Below are 19,791 nucleotides of genomic sequence, written 5' to 3'. Positions count from 1 at the left end.
CTACAAATAGAAATATCAATACAAAGTAGGTCAAAAATGGATGTTACATATGCCCCAGGGTTCATTGAAGATTCCTGCTAGGCAAACATCAATAACACCTTAATGGTACCAAGCAGTCGAAAATAATCACTTTATCCAGAGTTGAGCATGAAAAGAATACATTGCAAAACACATTGAAACACTATACACTGTATACACTTCATTACCAAAACAAGATATAAGCAACATTATTAAATTATGTACACCTGTCACATCTGATTCTCATTTTGTGAAACGGTAAGTTGAGTAGTAAGCAAAATTTATCTGTATTGTCAAGAATATTCAGTAGCATGTTGTAAGCATTCAAGAAATGTAGGTATACACATACAAGTATACCCCCTACATATATCACAAGCAATTTGACATTGTACATGCAACACATCCTATAGCATGATTTCAAATTTACAAAGGAGGAAACTATCAATGCTGATTCTAATAATAGTAGTCTATTCTTTGATATTTATGTAAACAAACATATTTAAACTGAACCTACTATTCTTTTCTTACTGCCTTTATTTGAAACACAGTCCCTCTTTGAAAACTGTAGCAAAACACATACAACACTAACAGATATGAAAATAAAATAATTTTGCTACCTGCAATAGCATCTTGCACTGCATTTGACAACATTAACAAATTACATATCACATTAATCAATTGGCTGCCCATTTTGGGTTTTAGCAGTCTATTACAGACATAGTTTTTTTCCCCACTTTGGCAAGTCTTCTATGCTGCCCATTCTGTATTAAAGGCATTCCACATTCCTTTTCAATTTGGCAACATTTGCTTGTAGCCCTTTCAGTACAGGGTATCACATATTTTACAACAGGTTTTAGAATCTGGAACTTCTAAGATAGTAACAGCAATTTTACATAGGTAACAGCATTTTTATAAGAACATAAATTACAGTTAAATACAGTATAGTAGCTTCATAAGATAGATACATTATTTCATCTACAGCATAATATACATTTTTAGTCTGGTATGATTTCTTCATGTATTCATTCCTAGGCACATACAGTTTCAGATCCACTACATTATGGACATCATGGATCTTCTTCGACTCTGGGTAGATTAAATAGTAGGCATTGTTGTGAGGTGTGTCTTGTACTGTGAATGGCCCATTATATATACATAAATTTAGAAATTTCGTGGTTAAGTTCACTTAATTATTCATGGGTCTTCAGAAAAACAGTCTCCAATTTTGAACATGGCAAACTTCAGGTTGCTATTGTGCGTTTTAGATCTCGTTTCGGCTTTGTTTCTTCTTTTACCAATTCTTTCTTCTGGGCTAATCCCAAATCTGTAAACGGTGGGAACTCTAGTTTTTCCTCATTTAAACATTTGCTCTTAGTACTGAGCAGAATTTCCCCAGGTGTGAACTCAGTAAACCCATGAGGCAAGGTCTTCATTAATATATTTAGTTTCTACACCATTCTGCTCCATTCCATCTTGCCAGGTTTTGAAAATAAATTGGGGCCATTATTGGGCAGTACTGCACTGGGTTTTCCAATGGTTCTCAAATACTGAATCATCATATCGAATACTGACATTGCTGTCACCTTTTTCAGGAGATACAATTTTATAAATTTAGAAAATACTTCCGAAATCACTAAAATACATTTACAATTACCAGAAGTTGTGGGGAGGGGTCCATACAACTCCACAGGCAGTATATCCATGGTATCTTTAGGTAACGTGTTCTGCATTGGACCTTGATTAGTTCTATTGGTTACCTTAGCTATCTGGCAGATGTCACAAGACCTAATACGTTCAGTTACCTTTCGACTCATACTATTGGCAATCACTATAACACTAGCCAGTTTATCTAGACACTCCTTTGGCCCAATGCTAGTGAAAATAATCTGACATCTGTATCAAATTGGGTAGGCCAACACACCATCCATTCTTGAGTAATGAAGCCTTTCCTCTTATACAAGATAGTTTTAAAAATCAAAATTTACTTATACAGATTTCTTCCAATTTGGTTGCTCATTTTGATGATATCGCATGGTTTTGCAAATCTGTTCAAATTCATTTCAGCCTGATCTTCTTCATGTAATTAATTTGGAAAGTTCCATCTCCATTGCATTCCTTGGGTACTTCATCTGTACCATTGGGACAATTCATTGCCACATAATTTTTTTGTACCCTTTACATAGCAGATTTCATAATTAAATTGTTGCAGGTATAAAGTCCATTGGGTGAGCCTGCCATTTAGAAGGCAACAACCTTTAAGGAATGTTTGAGCTTTGTGGTCAATGTGTGATGATCTTAAAACCCCACCAATCTATAAATTTCCTTAGGTCCCATAATATGGCCAAGGTTACCTCCTCTAATATGGTATGGTTCCTTTTGTTTCCTGTAAATGCCCTGCTGGCAAAAGCTATAGTTCTAAGAGCTAAATTTCCTGTACCATTTATCTCCTGGAAAATTTCAATACCAATCCCATAGGTGCTACTGTCAGTATTCATATTGAAAGTCTCTGACAGTACTGGGTGATATAAAACATTATCCTGTCAAAGTTTAATCTTTAAGGATTCACAATCCTGCTGACTCCCATCTGTCTAAACAAAAGCACTAAATCTTTTTATAGATTGTTCAAGTGTGGATTATTGAAGGGTTTCCCCTTAACAAATTTTCTGCAAAATCCACACCAACCTAAAAAGGCTTACCACTGTTTCCTATTTTTTGGTGGGGGAAATTTTTCTAAGGCACATAGCTTTCTCGAGGTCCTTATTAATGCCGGTAGTAGTAATAATATGGCTCAAGAATTTAATTTCTAATTTTACAAGTTCATGTTCACTATAATTTTAAAGTGATGCCTCCTGCTTGAAAAGCAACAGTTTGGAGCTTTTTTGCCAGTTTTCATTGGAGATAAATAAATCATCTACATAAATAGTTAACCTGGAACTGAACTCCTCTCCTAACACAGTCCAGAGCTCTAATAAACACTGCCAGAGAGGTATTCAGTCCAAATGGAACTACTTTGTATCGATAACATTTCCCGGTAAACAGGATTGCTTTATATCCATGCGATTCTAGACTTAATGGGATTTGCCAATAGCCAGCAGTCATGTTGAAGCTGGTTAAATACCTCATTATGAAATTTTTGCAACATTTTGTCCAGATTTTCAGGCCTGTGAACCTCTCTTTTTACTTTGTTCACAGTTTGTGCACCAATGGCCACATGTACTCCTCCATCCTTGTTTACAATGATAAGTGAACTGATATATTCGCTGTTACTGTATTATATCACTCCTCATTCCATAATCTTATCTGTTTCATTCTGCACAGCCTGTTTCTTAGAAAAAGGTACCAAATACGGTTCCACAAAGAATGGATCATGATCCAGAGTTGCAATACAGTATCCAAAATTTTGAGCCAGTCCGGGTTAACCAAAAATGATCTACTGTTGCTTTCTAAGATAGTAATAAATTCTGCTTTCTCAGGGCCGGCCAGAAATTCTGCACACGTGTGGTGCTCCTGCACATGTGCAACTTCCGGGTCACAGCGTGCATTCCGCAGCCGTCAGCATTCATGTAGTGCATGTTTCTATGCATAGATGTCGCTTTATCCACTTGCTGGGGTACTCTGTACCAGCGCATTCTAGTGCTCTTTCCACAGCTTGCAAGCCAACCATGGGAAGGTATTTTGCGTACTAAAACATTTAAAATACTGTCACAATCTACTCATTGAGACTTCTACTTTTATGTTACCAGTTTAACCCAGTAAGAAAAGTAATACAGTTAACAACCGTGCGTTTTTATTAAGGCAGCTTGACTGACGGCACGCAAATACGCGTAATGTTTTTGATCTAGTATTTAAGAGAGAGAGCAGTCAGCGACTTCCAGCGAACCTTATTCGTGATTTCAAATAACATTAAACTAATGCAAGGTTTCCTATAACTAATTCTCGGTGCCCTCAGTTACACCCACATAATTTCTGTCTCACTGACCTCTGAACAGAATAATAACCGCAGGCCTCTCGATCACCTGCTATTTCAATACTAGTATCAGTTCCGTCTAAAATATGCATAATAACCGACAATTAGATGAAGGTTATTGTTTATCGACATCAGCTGAGCGTAGCCCTTCACACATTAAAAAAAAAAAAAACGTAAATGTAAGTATACATTCGAACAATCGGTTTAATGAGCAATTTTCCTGATAATAATGTACCATGGAGCAGAATGATGCAATAATGCACAGTTAGTAAACAATAACTTTTTATTATGAAAGGAATAAATCCAAACACATTTATCACTGGTCATGAGAAATGATATAGTTAATATCGGGCATAAAAGATCAGCTCATTGACGAACGCAAGCAGTTGTGAAGATTTTCATCACTTATGCTTGATAGAAACCTTGATTTATTCATTTACATCAGCCAGAAAAACCTTTCACAAATATATGTCAACCCGAACATAGACATAAGTCTCGCGGCATCTTTGTGCAGGTGTGGAAATTCTTGTTGTGAAAAATTTTTGTAGAATTCTTTTGTACTTCGCACTGCAAAGAACTTGTCCTTCAGTTTTGTATTGCACTGTAGGTCGATCAGTTCCATCTGTAGGTCATTTGGTGCATCATCAACTGACGACGAGAACGGTCGAGCAAAGAGGCGAATGGCAGGAGGCAAACTCGTATCATCTGCAAATTGTGCTCGAAATTGTTCCTTAATTTTTCCAATTATTGACACGTATTCTTGAAATCTAGCACTTTCATGCACCAGTCCAAGAGTCGCGAAATCTGCAGTATTTTCTGTCATTAGCTGGCGCTCCCAAAGCGCAAGTTTCCTTTCAAAGGCAGTTACTTTTTCCAACATGTCAGAAATTAAATTATTTTCACCTTGCAAACTGACGTTCAGGCTGTTCATGTGAGACGTAATGTCCACAAGAAATGCAAGGTCTGATATCCAACAAGGGTCTTCCAACATAGGTTCATTTTTTCCCTTCTCATGTAAGAATTTTACTATGACCAAACGTAAATCGAAAAATATTTTCAGCATTTTACCTCAACTGATCCAGCGTACTTCAGTATAGTAAGCTATGTCACCGTACTCCGCTCCTAATTCCTCCAAGAACCGCCGAAACTGGCGATGCTTATGTCCATGTGTCTTCAGGTAGTTTACAGTATGCACAACAATGTGCATGACATTTGCTAACGTTACTGATTTTGCACAAAGCGCCTCTCGATGCAGAATGCAATGAATCCGTACGTCTCATTTGTGCGTCCTAGCCTTTGGCGCATCCGTGCTATGAGTCCTCTCCGATGGCTTTGCATTGATGGTGCTCCATCTGTGGTCACTGAGACTCACCGCTGGTCAGGGTGGCCGAGCGGTTCTAGGCGCTACAGTTTGGAACCGCGCGACCGCTACGGTCGCAGGTTCGAATCCTGCCTCGGGCATGGATGTGTGTGATGTCCTTAGGTTAGTTAGGTTTAAGTAGTTCTAAGTTCTAGGGGACTGATGACCTCAGAAGTTAAGTCCCATAGTGCTCAGAGCCCTTTGAACCATTTGAGACTTACAGATTCCAATCCATACCGACACCATCAATCGCTTGCTCGACAGCTTGGAGTAAGTCCGCACCTGTAGTAGTCCCTTGCAAAGGTACTAAGTCCAAAACGTCCTCTGTTTCACAGTGCGTTATCGACACCTCGTATGTATATCACAACTTGGGCTGTATCTGTAAGATCTGTTGCTTCATCGAGCGCAATAAAACTAACGAAAATTAATTACAGGTTCCTTGATGTTTTAGAAGAAATCAAGGCCTAAACCAAATAGTGACATTCGTCACTTGATCATATTTGTTTTTCAAAGATTAAGTTGTCTCTCATTTCTTCATATTCTGAATCGCATAATCGAAAATGGAGTTCACATGATGCTTCTTCTGAGGAAGTTGGTGTATGTATCATAGTAATTATTTATGCGTAGTAGCTTGTGATGCCGGTCGGAGATGTACGTCCAAAAATCTCCTTTGCTCCTTTTTTTTACTGGACAGCGGGTAAAATACCGCGTGTCCCTTCAACCAGTTGACGGCATTTTTCTTTGAGGTGGGGTATAATTCTTCTTCCGGGAATAAAAGCCACGTTGGCGTTATCAAATACGGCGGTTTTCTCTGCATAGTTGCTAATTTTTTTCTGAGGGACAACCATATATTATTTGCATTTCCACAGACAAATTGATGTTCATCTGTGTCAATCAGGTTGCAAGTGGTACGCGAAGGGGAATCAGCCAGATTAATAGAATGTAGTCTGGAGTTCGTAGAAAATTTCCTATTCACAAAATAATGCCACACGGCGGCTCGGCACTGGACCAACATTTTATACTCATAAGGCACCTGAGAAACATTGGACCGATTTTTCTCGGGATTTTCCAAGTAGTGCGTCCTAATATTTTAACCACGTGAGGTGTTAGGTGCCTTTGACCACGCAAAATTTCGGACAAATCCCCGACCACGTCGTCGTACCGTCTCCTTGTGAGTTATGTTGGGGAGGTGGCTAATCTCCACGTGGCCTGCGTTTACGTTTAGTGAGTTTGCTGTCCCCTCTTCGTTTATTGCTGTCACTTCAAACGAAAAGGAAATTGATCTCTGTGGCCGGGAGCTATCAAGCAAAGTAAAATACATTGATATGAGTACGGTAGACTAAAACATGTTATTAGTTTCAGATTTTATTTTATTTCCACCTTCCTGGCAGGTGGGCCTTAATCACCTCGCAGAACAATACTTCAGCTGTTTGCTGCATTTCAAAAGTGCACGTTTTCATCCAACCAATTATTATGTTACTAGCACCTGCAAACACGATTTAAGTTTTGACAAAAACTTGTCCAGTTTTTAGGTATAATCTATCCTGGTTGCTTACATGCTTCAGTACTCTCCCCATAAAATTCTGCAGGAATGCAATTACGCGAGACGAAATGCAATTTCGAAACCAAAGACGAGAGTATGTTCAATATCTAGCCTTTGGGTTTACAAAAATTTGTGAATAGACCCGAAATACTATGAGCGTAGAACCGCAAGTGGAAAGGCACATCCTGCAGAAATCTGCGCACTATACCGTGTTGCCCGTTCGTGCAGCTGCCTCTTAACGTGATCTTGTTTCGGCGATAACAGAACCAAGTCAGGAGCACGCCTTAGGTAGCCACGGTGGCCAGTGACTGTCGATATGGACCAACAAAGAAACGTTTCGAACAAGTTTTAATCGACCTCCATGGAATCGGAATTTTCCATTAGTGTGGAAAGGCCTTCATTACGACACAGTCATGAACCAATGCTCTGTGCAGACAGGTGTTTATTTGGAATGATTCTTGTGATGGTCGGGGCTAGGTTCTCACATAAGGCAATCAATTTAAGAAGTACGAACAGCACATCTTCACCTCTGGTGACGCCATTCGAAAAATGTAGTGTTGCACTGTGGTTCCAAACGGACATAAGAGACGTCACTTTGCTACTTGTTGCGCGAGAGTCCTTATAGGGTGGGCCATGACAGAGGCCTAATCATGCCAGGTTGAAAGTCAGTCACCAGTATGCTTTCTTACGCGAGAGTGTTTTTTGATGAATGTGCCACTCATCGTGCAAGATCACTGGGCAGCTGATTCTTATTTTATTTCGGCATGAGATGTGGAAAATATCGGTGCTGGACTGAGATTCGAACTCGGATCTCCCTTTTCATCACGTCTGATGGCTTTGTGTTGATACTTTCCACCGTTCGCCACGCGGTCTGCACGGTTGCCCCCGTCAGAGGTTCGAGTCCTCCCTCTGGTATGGGCGTGTGTGTCGTCCTTAGCGTAAGTTGAAAAGTCCCTTTTGAAAAATTGTACATGACTGTGCTGAAACTGACACACAATATTTTTAGCAGAACACAGTCTGACTTTCAAAAATCCCTACAAAAGAATGGCCCGGACTAACATTAACCTATACCTTTCACAAATCACTTAGCTCACCAAAAATCTTCATTACTCGAACTACTGCTATACAGCGAGCGCCACTACTGCCAGCTAAATAAAAGATTCAAACTACTGAAGGCACTAACTACTGATAGGCATAGTTAGCAAATGAAAGATTTTGATAGAGAGCAAACAATGTATTTACCTTAATAGTCATAATTGACATCCAGTCTTACAAATTTCAAAACTCCGCCATTTCTCTCCCCACGTCCACCACTGCAGGCGGCTCACCTCCAACTGCGCAACACTACGCGCTGTTGACATCCAGCTGCCCAACACTACAATGGCAGACAACAATGCAAACCTAGCCACAGACTGCACACAGCATAGCCAGTGATTTCCATACAGAGCGCTACGTAACGTTGTCAATAAGAAAACATAAACAGCCTACTTACATAGCCCCCATGCTCCCCACAAAAAATTTTACAAATTGTTTTGGGCAGTGACCAATAATGATTTGATAAAATTTTTCATAATTACAATAACAAAGATATCAAATGCACCTACTTATTGATACAATGTTGGTCAAAAGCTAAAATTTTCTTACAGTCCATAAAGACAGTCCTGATCATTCATCACAGTAACATTGCAGTGTTTCTCTCAAAGTCTGAGCAGTAAAAGAAAATGCACACGGAAGTAATGGATTTCCATGCAATCTTGAAGAAGTAGTATTGTCCTTCCAATGGAAAGACAGTACTGACTCTTGACATGCAGACAGGTATTGGTCCACAACAGAGCAAACCCACAGCAGAGTCAGTCGAAATTTTGAAGCGTATTGGTAGGTAGGTCATCACAGAGCAGACACACTATAGTCCTGGTAGAGATTACAGTATTGGTGGGCCACCAGAGGTGCAGACCCACTGCAGTCCTTGTAGAAATAATGGTACTGGTGAGTCAACAAAGGTGTAGATCCACTGTAGTCCTTGTAGAAATAATGGTATTGGTGGGTCATCAAAGGTGCAGACCCACTGTAGTCCTTGCAGAGATGGCCAGCAGCCATCTGTTGCAACTGTGCAGGTGCACAATCACCATCGAAGAGTCTTGCGGACAATATAGCAAGTCCATAAACCACCACTTGTGCACTCACAAAGTTTTTGGAATTGTCCTTAGAACCGGCAATGCTGTTAACCAGTCCCTTGCTGTATTATTAACACACGTGCAAACACTATCAGTCCCTACTTCTCACATATTGTCCATATACTATGACTAACAGAAACGTGTGCAGTGAAATGTAACTTACAAGTTACTTAATTTGATGAACTGGTGTCAATTACAATTTTATAACATAAAAATACAATGACAAAGGTACAAAATACATCATTAAAGAACATAACAATACAGATAACATTTGTAGGACAGGCTTTACAAAAGAATCGAAGTAACATATACATCAGTGTTATAGGAATTATGACATAAGTAAATACATAAAAGATCAGAATAATTATTGAAACATCAACTTCACACATGAGCATTAAAACAGAGCAGAATTTATAATGTCTAACATCTTTACAAAGTATATAACGTATTATTAATGCAAATTATACTTGAGGATAACAGTATTCCTCATCATAGTATATGTAGCTTAGTACTAGAAAAATTCTACAACATAAGTCTTATTAGCTTAACACATAAAGACAGGAAAAACACAAAAATGCAAGAGTACACAAACACAAAGCAGAATAACACAGGGGGAAAGGACAGGGTTTGTTTTCAGTGTAACATTTGGTACTGCAGTATTTTGCAAACAAAACCTTTTTTTTCTTGGAGATCTCCCTTCGTTCATCATTATTCCCACAAGGTCCTATCTATACCTGCTTTCTGTACTTTTTTTGTATAACTTCTCAATGCATTTCTTCCAATTCATCGCAACTCATTCTCTTATATAGTCTACCCCCTCTTAAGCTAACTTAAATCTACTGAGCTCAAATGCTAAACCAAGGGACGAAGCAATGCAGCAGTACATAACAAATTAACACAAACAGCAAGGACAAAAAAAATACAAATTGACAAAGTAAGCAACAGTATTACAACTAATATAAGGCAATGAGCAGCAAAAAAGAAAAATAAATCAGTAGTAAACTGGCTTAGCAGAGTAACACAGTCAAATTCAGTAACACTGTGCCTGGCAAACAGCAGCAGCAAATGCAATAATTTATATCTAAACATGACATAGCTCAAGCAGAAAAAATATTACATTAAAGTAAAAAATGCAGACAAGGGAAATGTATGTTCACATCTTAATGTCTATGTAATTAAAGTGGTGCACCACAAGAAGTTATTCTACCAAAAAAATTACCAAGTAGTTGAAAAGAAAATTCCATATCCAATTCCTGTGAAGGGAAATGTCCTTTTATGCTCCTTCGTTTTTTTGAATAGGTCATAAAATTATTTACTGGATCTGTAGGCATAAAATATTTATATTAGTACATCTATTAAATTTTATTTTAACCAATGCTGCAGTGCAGCTAGAAACTAGATATTAAACAACATGAGTAAATAAATACATAAAGCAAGCCATATGGCATTTCTCTCAACTAGCAAGACAATAGCCGTGAAATGTTTCTCATCGTTTCATTAGGCATTTTAGTAAATATCTCCACAGTATAATCATATGTTTTCAAGTTTGAGCGTGTCGTATTTGCGATGCTTTTTACAAAGGAATGTCAATAGCGAGGATAATGGCCTCCCTTTTTTTTTCTACTGTGTCTCTGAAAAGGCACACACCAATGGCTTTTTCTCCAGGCGTCTGACACAGCTGGGTACCCACGACGCATTACGTGCAGGTGGTCACTTAACTTACGGAAATATTTACGACAGCAGTTTCTGCTACAGTGACAGTCTCATATAAAAATATTTCACAGGTCAAGAATTTCCATTACAAATCTGTAGAAACAAAATCCTATTGATAAAACAGAGTCCAAAAAATTTTCGTCGGCATTGTAATACATTCATGCATTTACATACATTTCATAACTCTTAAAGTACGATTCTTGGTTTCCAGCAACCTTTTTCACAAACCAGAGTCCCTAACCACTACTCATTATTTCTTACCTTATTCATCGACTCTTCAATATTTCATCATTATAAATATGTAGCATAATCAAATTCCTCATATAGCATCAGCTTATTGATCATAAACATACCTCAACAGCAAAATACACATCGTCGTCATAAAAATAACATCATAAACCTCAGTCAAATCTCAAAAACGTCGTAGCTTTCTGCAATAATGTAAAAACCTTAAAAAAATTATCTGCTCATTTCAATAGTGTCATCTACCTCAAACGTATTTAAAAATCATGCTCCCTTACCAAATACGACATCAAATCTCTCATAGTATCACAATGGTTCTGAAAAAAATATGAACAGTTCACAAAGGACAGACAAAATACAATTTCATAAGTGTGAAGTTATCCAACTGTGTAATTAAGTAAACATCTGTCACTGATGTAGTAAAAAAAAATGTTTCTCTCTCTTAGTTAAATGATCAGATAGCTGTGTAATTCTGTGTTACAGAAATATGGTACTGATGTGTAAAGTTGTATAAGCGAATACCATATTAGGTAGGGCTCCTTGTGCTTGCCAAACACATGATACACAAAGTAAGCGTGTACCCCCCTGAGCATTAACGTAATTATAACCTCAGGTATTACAGATTACAGCAATGGAATGAAATGTATCACAGAAAACCTTTGTATCATTGTAATTCCAAAATCTTTAAAAAAAAATGTTTTAAGTTCAAAATTAATCACTCAAATGCATGTCCTGTAGCGCTAAATGTGCGTCTTGCTATAAGATAATTCTGTGGAAGTGTCGTAGTTATCATCCTCTGTAAGCAAAGTTCTGTTGAAGTCAATGTACTCACCTCATCATAAATGAAAGTGAAATTCTGTGCGTATAGATACCGTAGTTATTACGTACCTTACCGTGATCAAGAAAGTACTATAATGTAATGTATTGTTGTGCTACGGAAAAGGCTGTCCCATTGTTGCTATACCACAAAATTTACTACTAAAACATGTTTCACTTTCCAGAATAATACAGAAAAACTGTGCAGATATAAAACAGAAGCACTGAAAAAGCAACATTGTAAATTGTCACTCATTAGTAGCGTCGTGATAAAATCGTGTAGCTGTCACATAAACTAACCACTGTGTCATCTGGTATCTCACAGAAAGTACTTTAAACCCAGAATGTATTTTCAAGTAAACCAAAATGTTGCATTAAAATCTCATTAGCAGTATTAGTAATTGTTCTAAGTATATGAGCCTTATAGTTGTTACGTAATCGTGCAACTAACAAGCAAGAATGTACACACACAATAACACTGTGTCATCTGTTCACAATAACAATGCATTCGTAATTTCTGTTTAAATAAGTTCTCTTGGTTCTTGACTGGATATTTAACTTCAAACATTGTTGCATGTTAACAGATTATAAGTCTGACAAAGCATAGTAGCAATGTAAAGTGGAAAGACAAAGTTAAAAAGCAGATTATCTCTCAATAAACGGTTTTACGTGTGAAATGTGGTGCAATCCTTTACTCTTCCTAGTGCTCACAGTTTCTACTTGAACACAATTATCATGTTGTATACGTCGGTAAAGAATGCTGGAATTTTTCTCAAGGTTAGCGTCTGTTATTTTTCTCTGAGCCAGCGGGCACACGTGGCTGCCTGCGGTACGAGTCATTGTCTGTTTCTTTGTTGGCGCGCGTCGTTACTGGGATTAGGAGACCTAACTTCTACAAATTCACCTTGTCGAGAGGGCCCTGCTCTGTTTGAATCTCGCCAGTTCTGATGCAATTCAGGTCTGTCATTATGATCATATCGTCTGTCATCATGTTGGTAGATTCCATAGTTTCTTTCATGTTGGTCACGTGGTGGAGAATTTCTCCCTGAATCGTAACTGCGCGCTGGACCGTTGCGTCTGAAGTTATTCTGTCTCCCTCGATAATAATTATTTTGGTTCCCATATTGTCTGTTTCTCTGATTGTCTCTGTGATAGTCACTACTGCGGAGAGGTGATCTTTCCCTGTAGTTATTACTACTCTGCCAACGGTTGTCATACGGGTGGTGTCTGCTTTGGTCACGATTTGTGTTGTGAGAATAGTCTTGTCGTGTCCAGTTATTACTTCTTTCATCGCGGAATTGCGACGGATGTGACCTGTAATTGTTGTGTTCCTGTTTTCGCGTTCGCGATTATCAGTGTCAATTTCTAATTCTTGTAAGAGTCCCTGAAAAGCTTCAGTGTCGTCTTTGCAACATCCTGCCAAAATAATATGTCGTAAATGTTCAGGTAATTTGATTAAGCAAATGCGGATGAGTTCTGAGGGGCGGTATGGGTTTGACAGGTACTGATTCTTGTGCAACATGTCTTCAAAATATTTCACAAGACTGGAAAATTCAGATTGTTCGAAATGTTTCATCATTATGATGCTATGTTTTACTCGGGCTTGTGTAGCTTGAGACCAATATGCTGAGAGGAAGGCATGGTAAAATTCTCCTTCACTGTGGCAATCGTGAATGACCGATCGCATTCTTACAGACCTGTGCTCCAATGACCAGTTGGGAGGAAAACAATGAGAGAATTGATGGAGCCACGCTTGTGGATAAATGTCGTTGGCAGAATTCTTAAACGTTTTGAATTTACGTGTAGTAATGAACAGCTTATAGTCAAAATTATCATGTCGGCGAGTCGCCTGTCGGTCATTGCTACGTCGTGTCGGCGGTTCCATCTCAAAATTCGGTGCACATTGCCAATTTCTTTCATAATTTCCGAAGTGTCCTGTGTTATTATTTTGTGACTGTTCCGTATTTCTATGTCCCTCTTCCCGTATTGGAGCGCGAGTGTGCTCTGAAATACGTAATTCTTGTATTACCTGTGTCAGCTGATCTTGTACTTCCCGGATTTCTCTTTGGTGTTGCGTATTAATTTGATTCTGATTTTGTTTGAATTTCCTAATTTGTTCGCACTCTTCTGTGTCATTAAAGACTACTGGTTTTGTGTCATTCAGATTATCATCTACCTTCGTAGTTAATTTATTTAGCTGATCCGAAAGTTCAACTACTTTCTCTGATAATGAACTAATTTCCTCCATGTGTCTTTCTACTGTGTCCTTTAAGTTTTCCTGAGTTTTTGCAAGTTGCGTAACTGAATCGGTAGATGCAACTGAGTCAGTTTTAGCTTGCAAGGTCTCATGATTTTCATGAACAATAATTTGCAGTTCTTTTATGGCTGCTTCGTGATTCTGTAATGCGTTTTCATGCCGCGAAAAAATAGGTTGAAAATGCTCACAAATTTGTGTTTTTATGTCGTTACAGACTTTTTGACATTTAGATTAGATTTTATGTAACTCAGAAGTTAAATCTTCACGTGTTTGTTCAAGCGTGGTGTGAAGATTTTGTTCCATTGCATGTGACTGTTGCTGTGTTTGTCTCTGGTATTGTTCCATTGTGTCTAACTTTTGAAGATTTTGTTCCTTTATGTCTAACTTTTGAAGCTTTTGCTGTGTTTGTCTCTGATTTTGTTCCATTGCATCTAACTTTTGAAGCTTTTGTCTCATTTGTTGCATTAATTGTAATAACAATGCACTGGTGTCTGAAACATGTTCCTCAGTGCTTTTCGGCAGTGAATTTGCACCGGCAACATTCACATTTTGACAAGCGGAAAATGTCTTGACTCATTTGAGAAAACGGTGAGAACCAAAAACCTGAGTCTACAGTGTTTGCAATATTGTGTTCTGCCATTCCCGATTCCTGAGGCGACCTGTTGCCGACCGATCGATCGATAATGCTTCCCTGTTCACTACCTGTTTCACTGTCTACACCATTATTTGACGCCCGCTCCATTTCCCTATGCACAGTTACGAAATTACTACTTTGAATGTCTGTTAATTCATTACACAGCGGTGCTGGTAAGCTACGCTCGTTGTCACTATTATTTCTCAGTTTACTTTGGAGCCTAGTGTTACGTTTTTCACACGCCATTATTGTCACAATATTTCACACGATAACACATTAACATAGCGCTGAAAATAATATCTAGTTAATTGCAAGCTGCGAAATACTTGCTGCAAATCTACATGCGTACCACACCCGTTTTACTGTACAGCAATGAAAGACTGCAACTACAAAGGAGATTCTCTCTACAATTACGTGCTAGCAATAAACAAAATCTACACTAATTACACAAACTACAAGAAAAAATCAGAAGATTCCAGTGAGGTATCCTCGGCTAAGGGTCGACATATGAAATGTCTCCTTAGAAAAATTTATACATGACTGCTTAAACTGAGACAATATTTTTAGCGCAACACAATCTGACTTTCAAAAATCCCTACAAAAGAATGGCCCTGACTAACATTAACCTATACCTTTCACAAATGACTTTCCTCATAAGAATCTTCGTTACTCGAACTACTGCAATACAGCGAGCGCCACTACTGCCTGCTAAATAAAAGATTCAAACTACTGAAGGCACTAACTACTGATAGGCATAGTTAGCAAATGAAAGATTTTGATACAGAACAAGCAATGTATTTACCTTAATAGTCATAATTGACATCCAGTCTTACAAATTTCAAAACAGAGCCATGACAGACACCTAATCATGCTAGGTTGAAAGTCAGTCACCAGTATGCTTTCTTACGCGAGATTGTTTTTTGATGTATGTGCCACTCATCGTGCAAGATCACTTGGGCAGCTGATTCTTATTTTATTTCGGCATGAGATGTGGAAAATATCAGTGCTGGACTGCGATTCGAACTCGGATCTCCCTTTTCGTCACGTCTGATGCCTTGGTGTTGATACTTTCCTCCGTTCGCCCCCGTCAGAGGTTCGAGTCCTCCCTGTGGTATGGGCGTGTGTGTCGTCCTTAGCGTAAGTTAGTTTTAAGTTAGATGATGTGGCGGAGGGTACCGTGAGTACCTCTATCGGTTCTCCCTTCTATTCCAGTCTCGTATTGTTCGTGGAAAGGAGGATTGTCGGTATCCCTCTGTGTAGGCTCTAATCTCTCTGATTTTATCCTCACCGTCTCTTGACGAGACGTAGGAGGGAGCAATATACTGCTTGACTTCTCGGTGAAGGTATGTTCTCGAAACTCCGACAAAAGTCTGTGCTGAACTACTGTGCGTCTCTCCTGCAGAGTCTTCCACTGGTGTTTATCTATCATTTCCGTAACACTTTCGCGATTACTAAATGATCCTGTAACGAAGCGCGCTGCTCTCCATTGGATCTTCTCTATCTCTTCTATCAACCCTATCTGGTACGGATCCCACACTGCTCAGCAGTATTCGAGCAGTGGGCGAACAAGCATACTGTAACCTACTTCCTTTGTTTTCGGATTGCGTTTCCTTAGGATTCATCCAATGAATCTGTCTGGCATCTGCTTTACCGACGATCAACTTTATATGATCATTCCATTTTGAATCACCCCTAATGCGTACTCCCAGATAATTTATGGAATTAACTGCTTCCAGTTACTGAGTTGCTATATTGTAGCTAAATAATATGGGATCTTTCTTTCTGTGTATTAGCAGCACATTACAGTTGTCTACACTGAGATTCAATTGCCATTCCCTACACCATGCATCAATTCGCTGCAGATCCTCCTACATTTCAGTACAATTTTCCATCATTCCAGCCTCTCAATATACCACAGCATCATCCGCAAAAAGCCTCAGTGAACTTCCGATGTCATCCACCAGGTCATTTATGTATATTGTGAACAGCAACGGTCCTACAACACTCCCCTGCGGCACACCTGAAATCATAAGTGAAACCATTTGTAGAATTTTTTACATCCGGCAGTCATTTTCATCCAACAGAAGTAGCAGCTCTCCCACATCTGGTAACCTGGAGGAGAGTCGGTACAGACTGGGCCCTGACAGAGGAGGAAGTCATGCCGGGTCGAAACTCAGTCACCAGTTATCTATCTTATGCCATTTTTTTAATGAATGAGCCAATCGCTGTGCCAGGTCACAGGGCACTTGACTCTATCACAGCCTGAGATGTAGAAAATATTGGTGGTGCACTCAGATCTCCCTTTTCGTCGCGTTTGATCAGTTTGCAGTGATGCATTTCCACTGCTTCATTGTTTCCACTTGCTTGCAAAATATAAAGACGTTCACAAAAGACATGTCTGTGGGGTTCGAATGCTGTCATGGCACTTTAAGTTGCATCACATCCACACGAAAATACATGTGAGATATTATTATGATTTTTAATGCCTTTCTGCGCTTTATCAACAATAATGGTGGGTTCTGGATTCGACTCCCTAGTCAGACACGCAGCTTTTCGTCCTATCATGTCAGTTTCAAACATGCCACTCACAGCTACTCGTGAAAGAGGATAGTACAGTCAACGTGTCTATGTAGTCAACAACTGTGTGTCCAGGGTTCGATTCCTAGTCAGCGGAAAATTTTCATAATTGTATTTACAATACAGACATGTGCACATTTCGCTGCTTATGAAGTAAATCATTATATAACGTCTACGCGTGACTAGAGGTCCGTGTCGATAGGGGTTGGTTTCGAATGCCCATAACACAAAACACTTTCGTCTCCTGGGTTTAGTCTATCATCTCGTTGCTGGTTAAAAATAACGATTTCTAACGTTTGATTGCGCTCAGTTAACCATCCGATTAAGTGCTGCGTTCGAATCTCCGGGAAACACACAACTTTATGGCAGATCATTTCGAGTTTGAAGTTGCACACTCTTTGTTACTTGTGACTGAAACCATACTTGAGATATTTCGTCTTTACTTGTTAGATTGCATTCCCGGATAGTAGCGCAGTGAAAAAACTTTCGTCGTGTCATTTAAAGGAGGAAACCGATAATGACACAGAGCAGTTGTCTCTTGTGGCCTCATGCAGTGAACATTTTGTACAGGCAAAGACTGTACCGAAAACAGAGCAGAGGAACAATGTTATGAGGACGGATTACAAATCAGGCGAAACACAATTCAGATCGTTCCATAAAGTTTCTGGCGTGCAGCCGCATAAATTCATCCTCTTCTCCTAATATTTCGGCCGAACACCGTCCCGCCATCTCCAGAGTGAGCTGTGGTGAGTGACGCTGCTGCACTTGATCCGTCCTTTTAAACCCGAGGACCGAACCACTTAATTTATGCGGCTGCACGCCAGAAACTTTATGGAACAGTCCTTACGCCGCAAAAACATGAAGATGGACGACAACTGAGATCGTTCAGATGATTTTGAGCATGATAGCACATGTTAAATACATGTGCTATGAGGCCATAAAATGTCAAACAAACACACACACACACACACACACACACACACACACACACACACACACAGTTTTTTTTAGGGGGTGGTGTTGCCGAGTTGGTGTTTATCTCCCACGTTTTGAATTAATTGTTGTCTATGTGTCACAAAGTTTCAGTGTTTGGTGAGGGTGAATGAAGAAAACTGCCGGTAACTGCAGTGAAATTTTTTTGCCTGCGTACCAGGAAAGTGTCTGTTTGAAAACCAGGAGATGGGATTCTTCTTGTGTGTGACGTCTGGCAGTGAAGCTGCAGACAGAGACCAGTATCAGCTGCAAGAAGGCTGTTCTCTAGTGGAGGTGAGCGACTGGTTAGGTGTAGCGTGCCGAGAGCAAACGAGCTGACTTGCAGGAATGAGTGCGACAAAATGTCACAATGTAATTCTTTCAGAGGTTGTATAATGCTATTTGTAATGGACGATGAATGAAGATTTTCTTATGAGGGGGATAGAACAGATGTACTGTAATTTAATACATACACACAATTGTGCACTGTTTTGTACTGTGGGAGGGGGAATACGGTAGGTTTGTTTCAGGACAGATTTGTATTCGCAACACTTGTTTCCTCGTGTGGCTGTTTTCCTCATTCTGTGCGCTGTGTGTTTGCAGCAGAGAGTGGCAGTTTGTGTGTTTTGTGCAGGAGCCTCTCTGCAGAGGAGAGGAACAGGAGGCTGGGCCAGGCGGTTAAGCTGGGGGCAGTGGGGGAGCTGAGGGCGCTGATCGCCGCAGGGGCCGACGTGGAGGCGAGGGACGAGTGGAGGGGTTGGACCGCCCTGCACTGGGCAGCGCACAGGGGAGACGTCGAGGCGGCGAGGCTGCTGGTGGGGGCGGGGGCGGCGGTGGACGCCAGGACTGACCATGGGGCGACGCCGCTGCACTGGGCGGCACTCAATGGCCACGCAGAAGTGGCGGGTGCGCTGCTCGATGCGGGGGCCGACAGGGGGGCCACAACTCTTGGTGGGGAGACAGCGCTGGACCTCGCCAGGCAGTACGACAGGAGGCGGCTGGTGGAGATGCTGTCATGAGGCAGCCCGTCCAGCGAACTCTGTGCAAAAAAACAGGAACTGAAACAATTTGTAGAAAAGCAATCGTCATATTTTTTAAATAAAGAAGCAAAAAACTCAATCCTATCGTGACTCACTAATTTCAGGCCTCCTCGAGTAGCATACAGCACACAAATACTCTAAGCAACGCTGTAGCAAAACTGAGACAACACCAGATAACAGCAAAATAATTCAGGTAACAACGGACAATCCTTCTGTCAAGAAAAATGTCTGGAGTTCACTTCCAGACTAAACATGGCAAAAGTCAACACTTCATTGTGAACAATCACAACTGCTCTATAATATCTGATCGCTGAAAAGTATTTCACACCACTCTACAAGGTGCTACATCACACTATTCTAATTTGCAACATACCGAGATTGACACTATATCAGTTCTATCACCAGAATTTTCGCTCCTGATATCAGATTCAGTTTACTTCTCCATATTCAGCAAACATTCTACTCTACCGTACCTGT

The 19,791-nt window shown here is 39.8% G+C and overlaps 1 protein-coding gene across 1 annotated transcript in view; it reads left to right on the top strand.

Moving 5' to 3' along the window:
* The window catches only part of LOC124720159, an 85,455-nt gene extending 66,062 nt beyond the window's left edge, over positions 1-19,393 (top strand). Inside the window, exon 4 of the mRNA XM_047245467.1 lies at positions 18,909-19,393. Coding sequence (XP_047101423.1) covers positions 18,909-19,293 — 385 coding nt within the window. The 3' untranslated portion in view covers positions 19,294-19,393. The remainder of the gene's footprint in view (positions 1-18,908) is intronic.
* The last annotated feature ends 398 nt before the right edge of the window (positions 19,394-19,791 follow it).

This window comes from Schistocerca piceifrons, chromosome 11 (genome assembly GCF_021461385.2).
Source record: "Schistocerca piceifrons isolate TAMUIC-IGC-003096 chromosome 11, iqSchPice1.1, whole genome shotgun sequence".
NCBI classification, from domain to species: domain Eukaryota; kingdom Metazoa; phylum Arthropoda; class Insecta; order Orthoptera; family Acrididae; genus Schistocerca; species Schistocerca piceifrons.
This window is presented reverse-complemented; position numbering and strand designations above follow the sequence as displayed.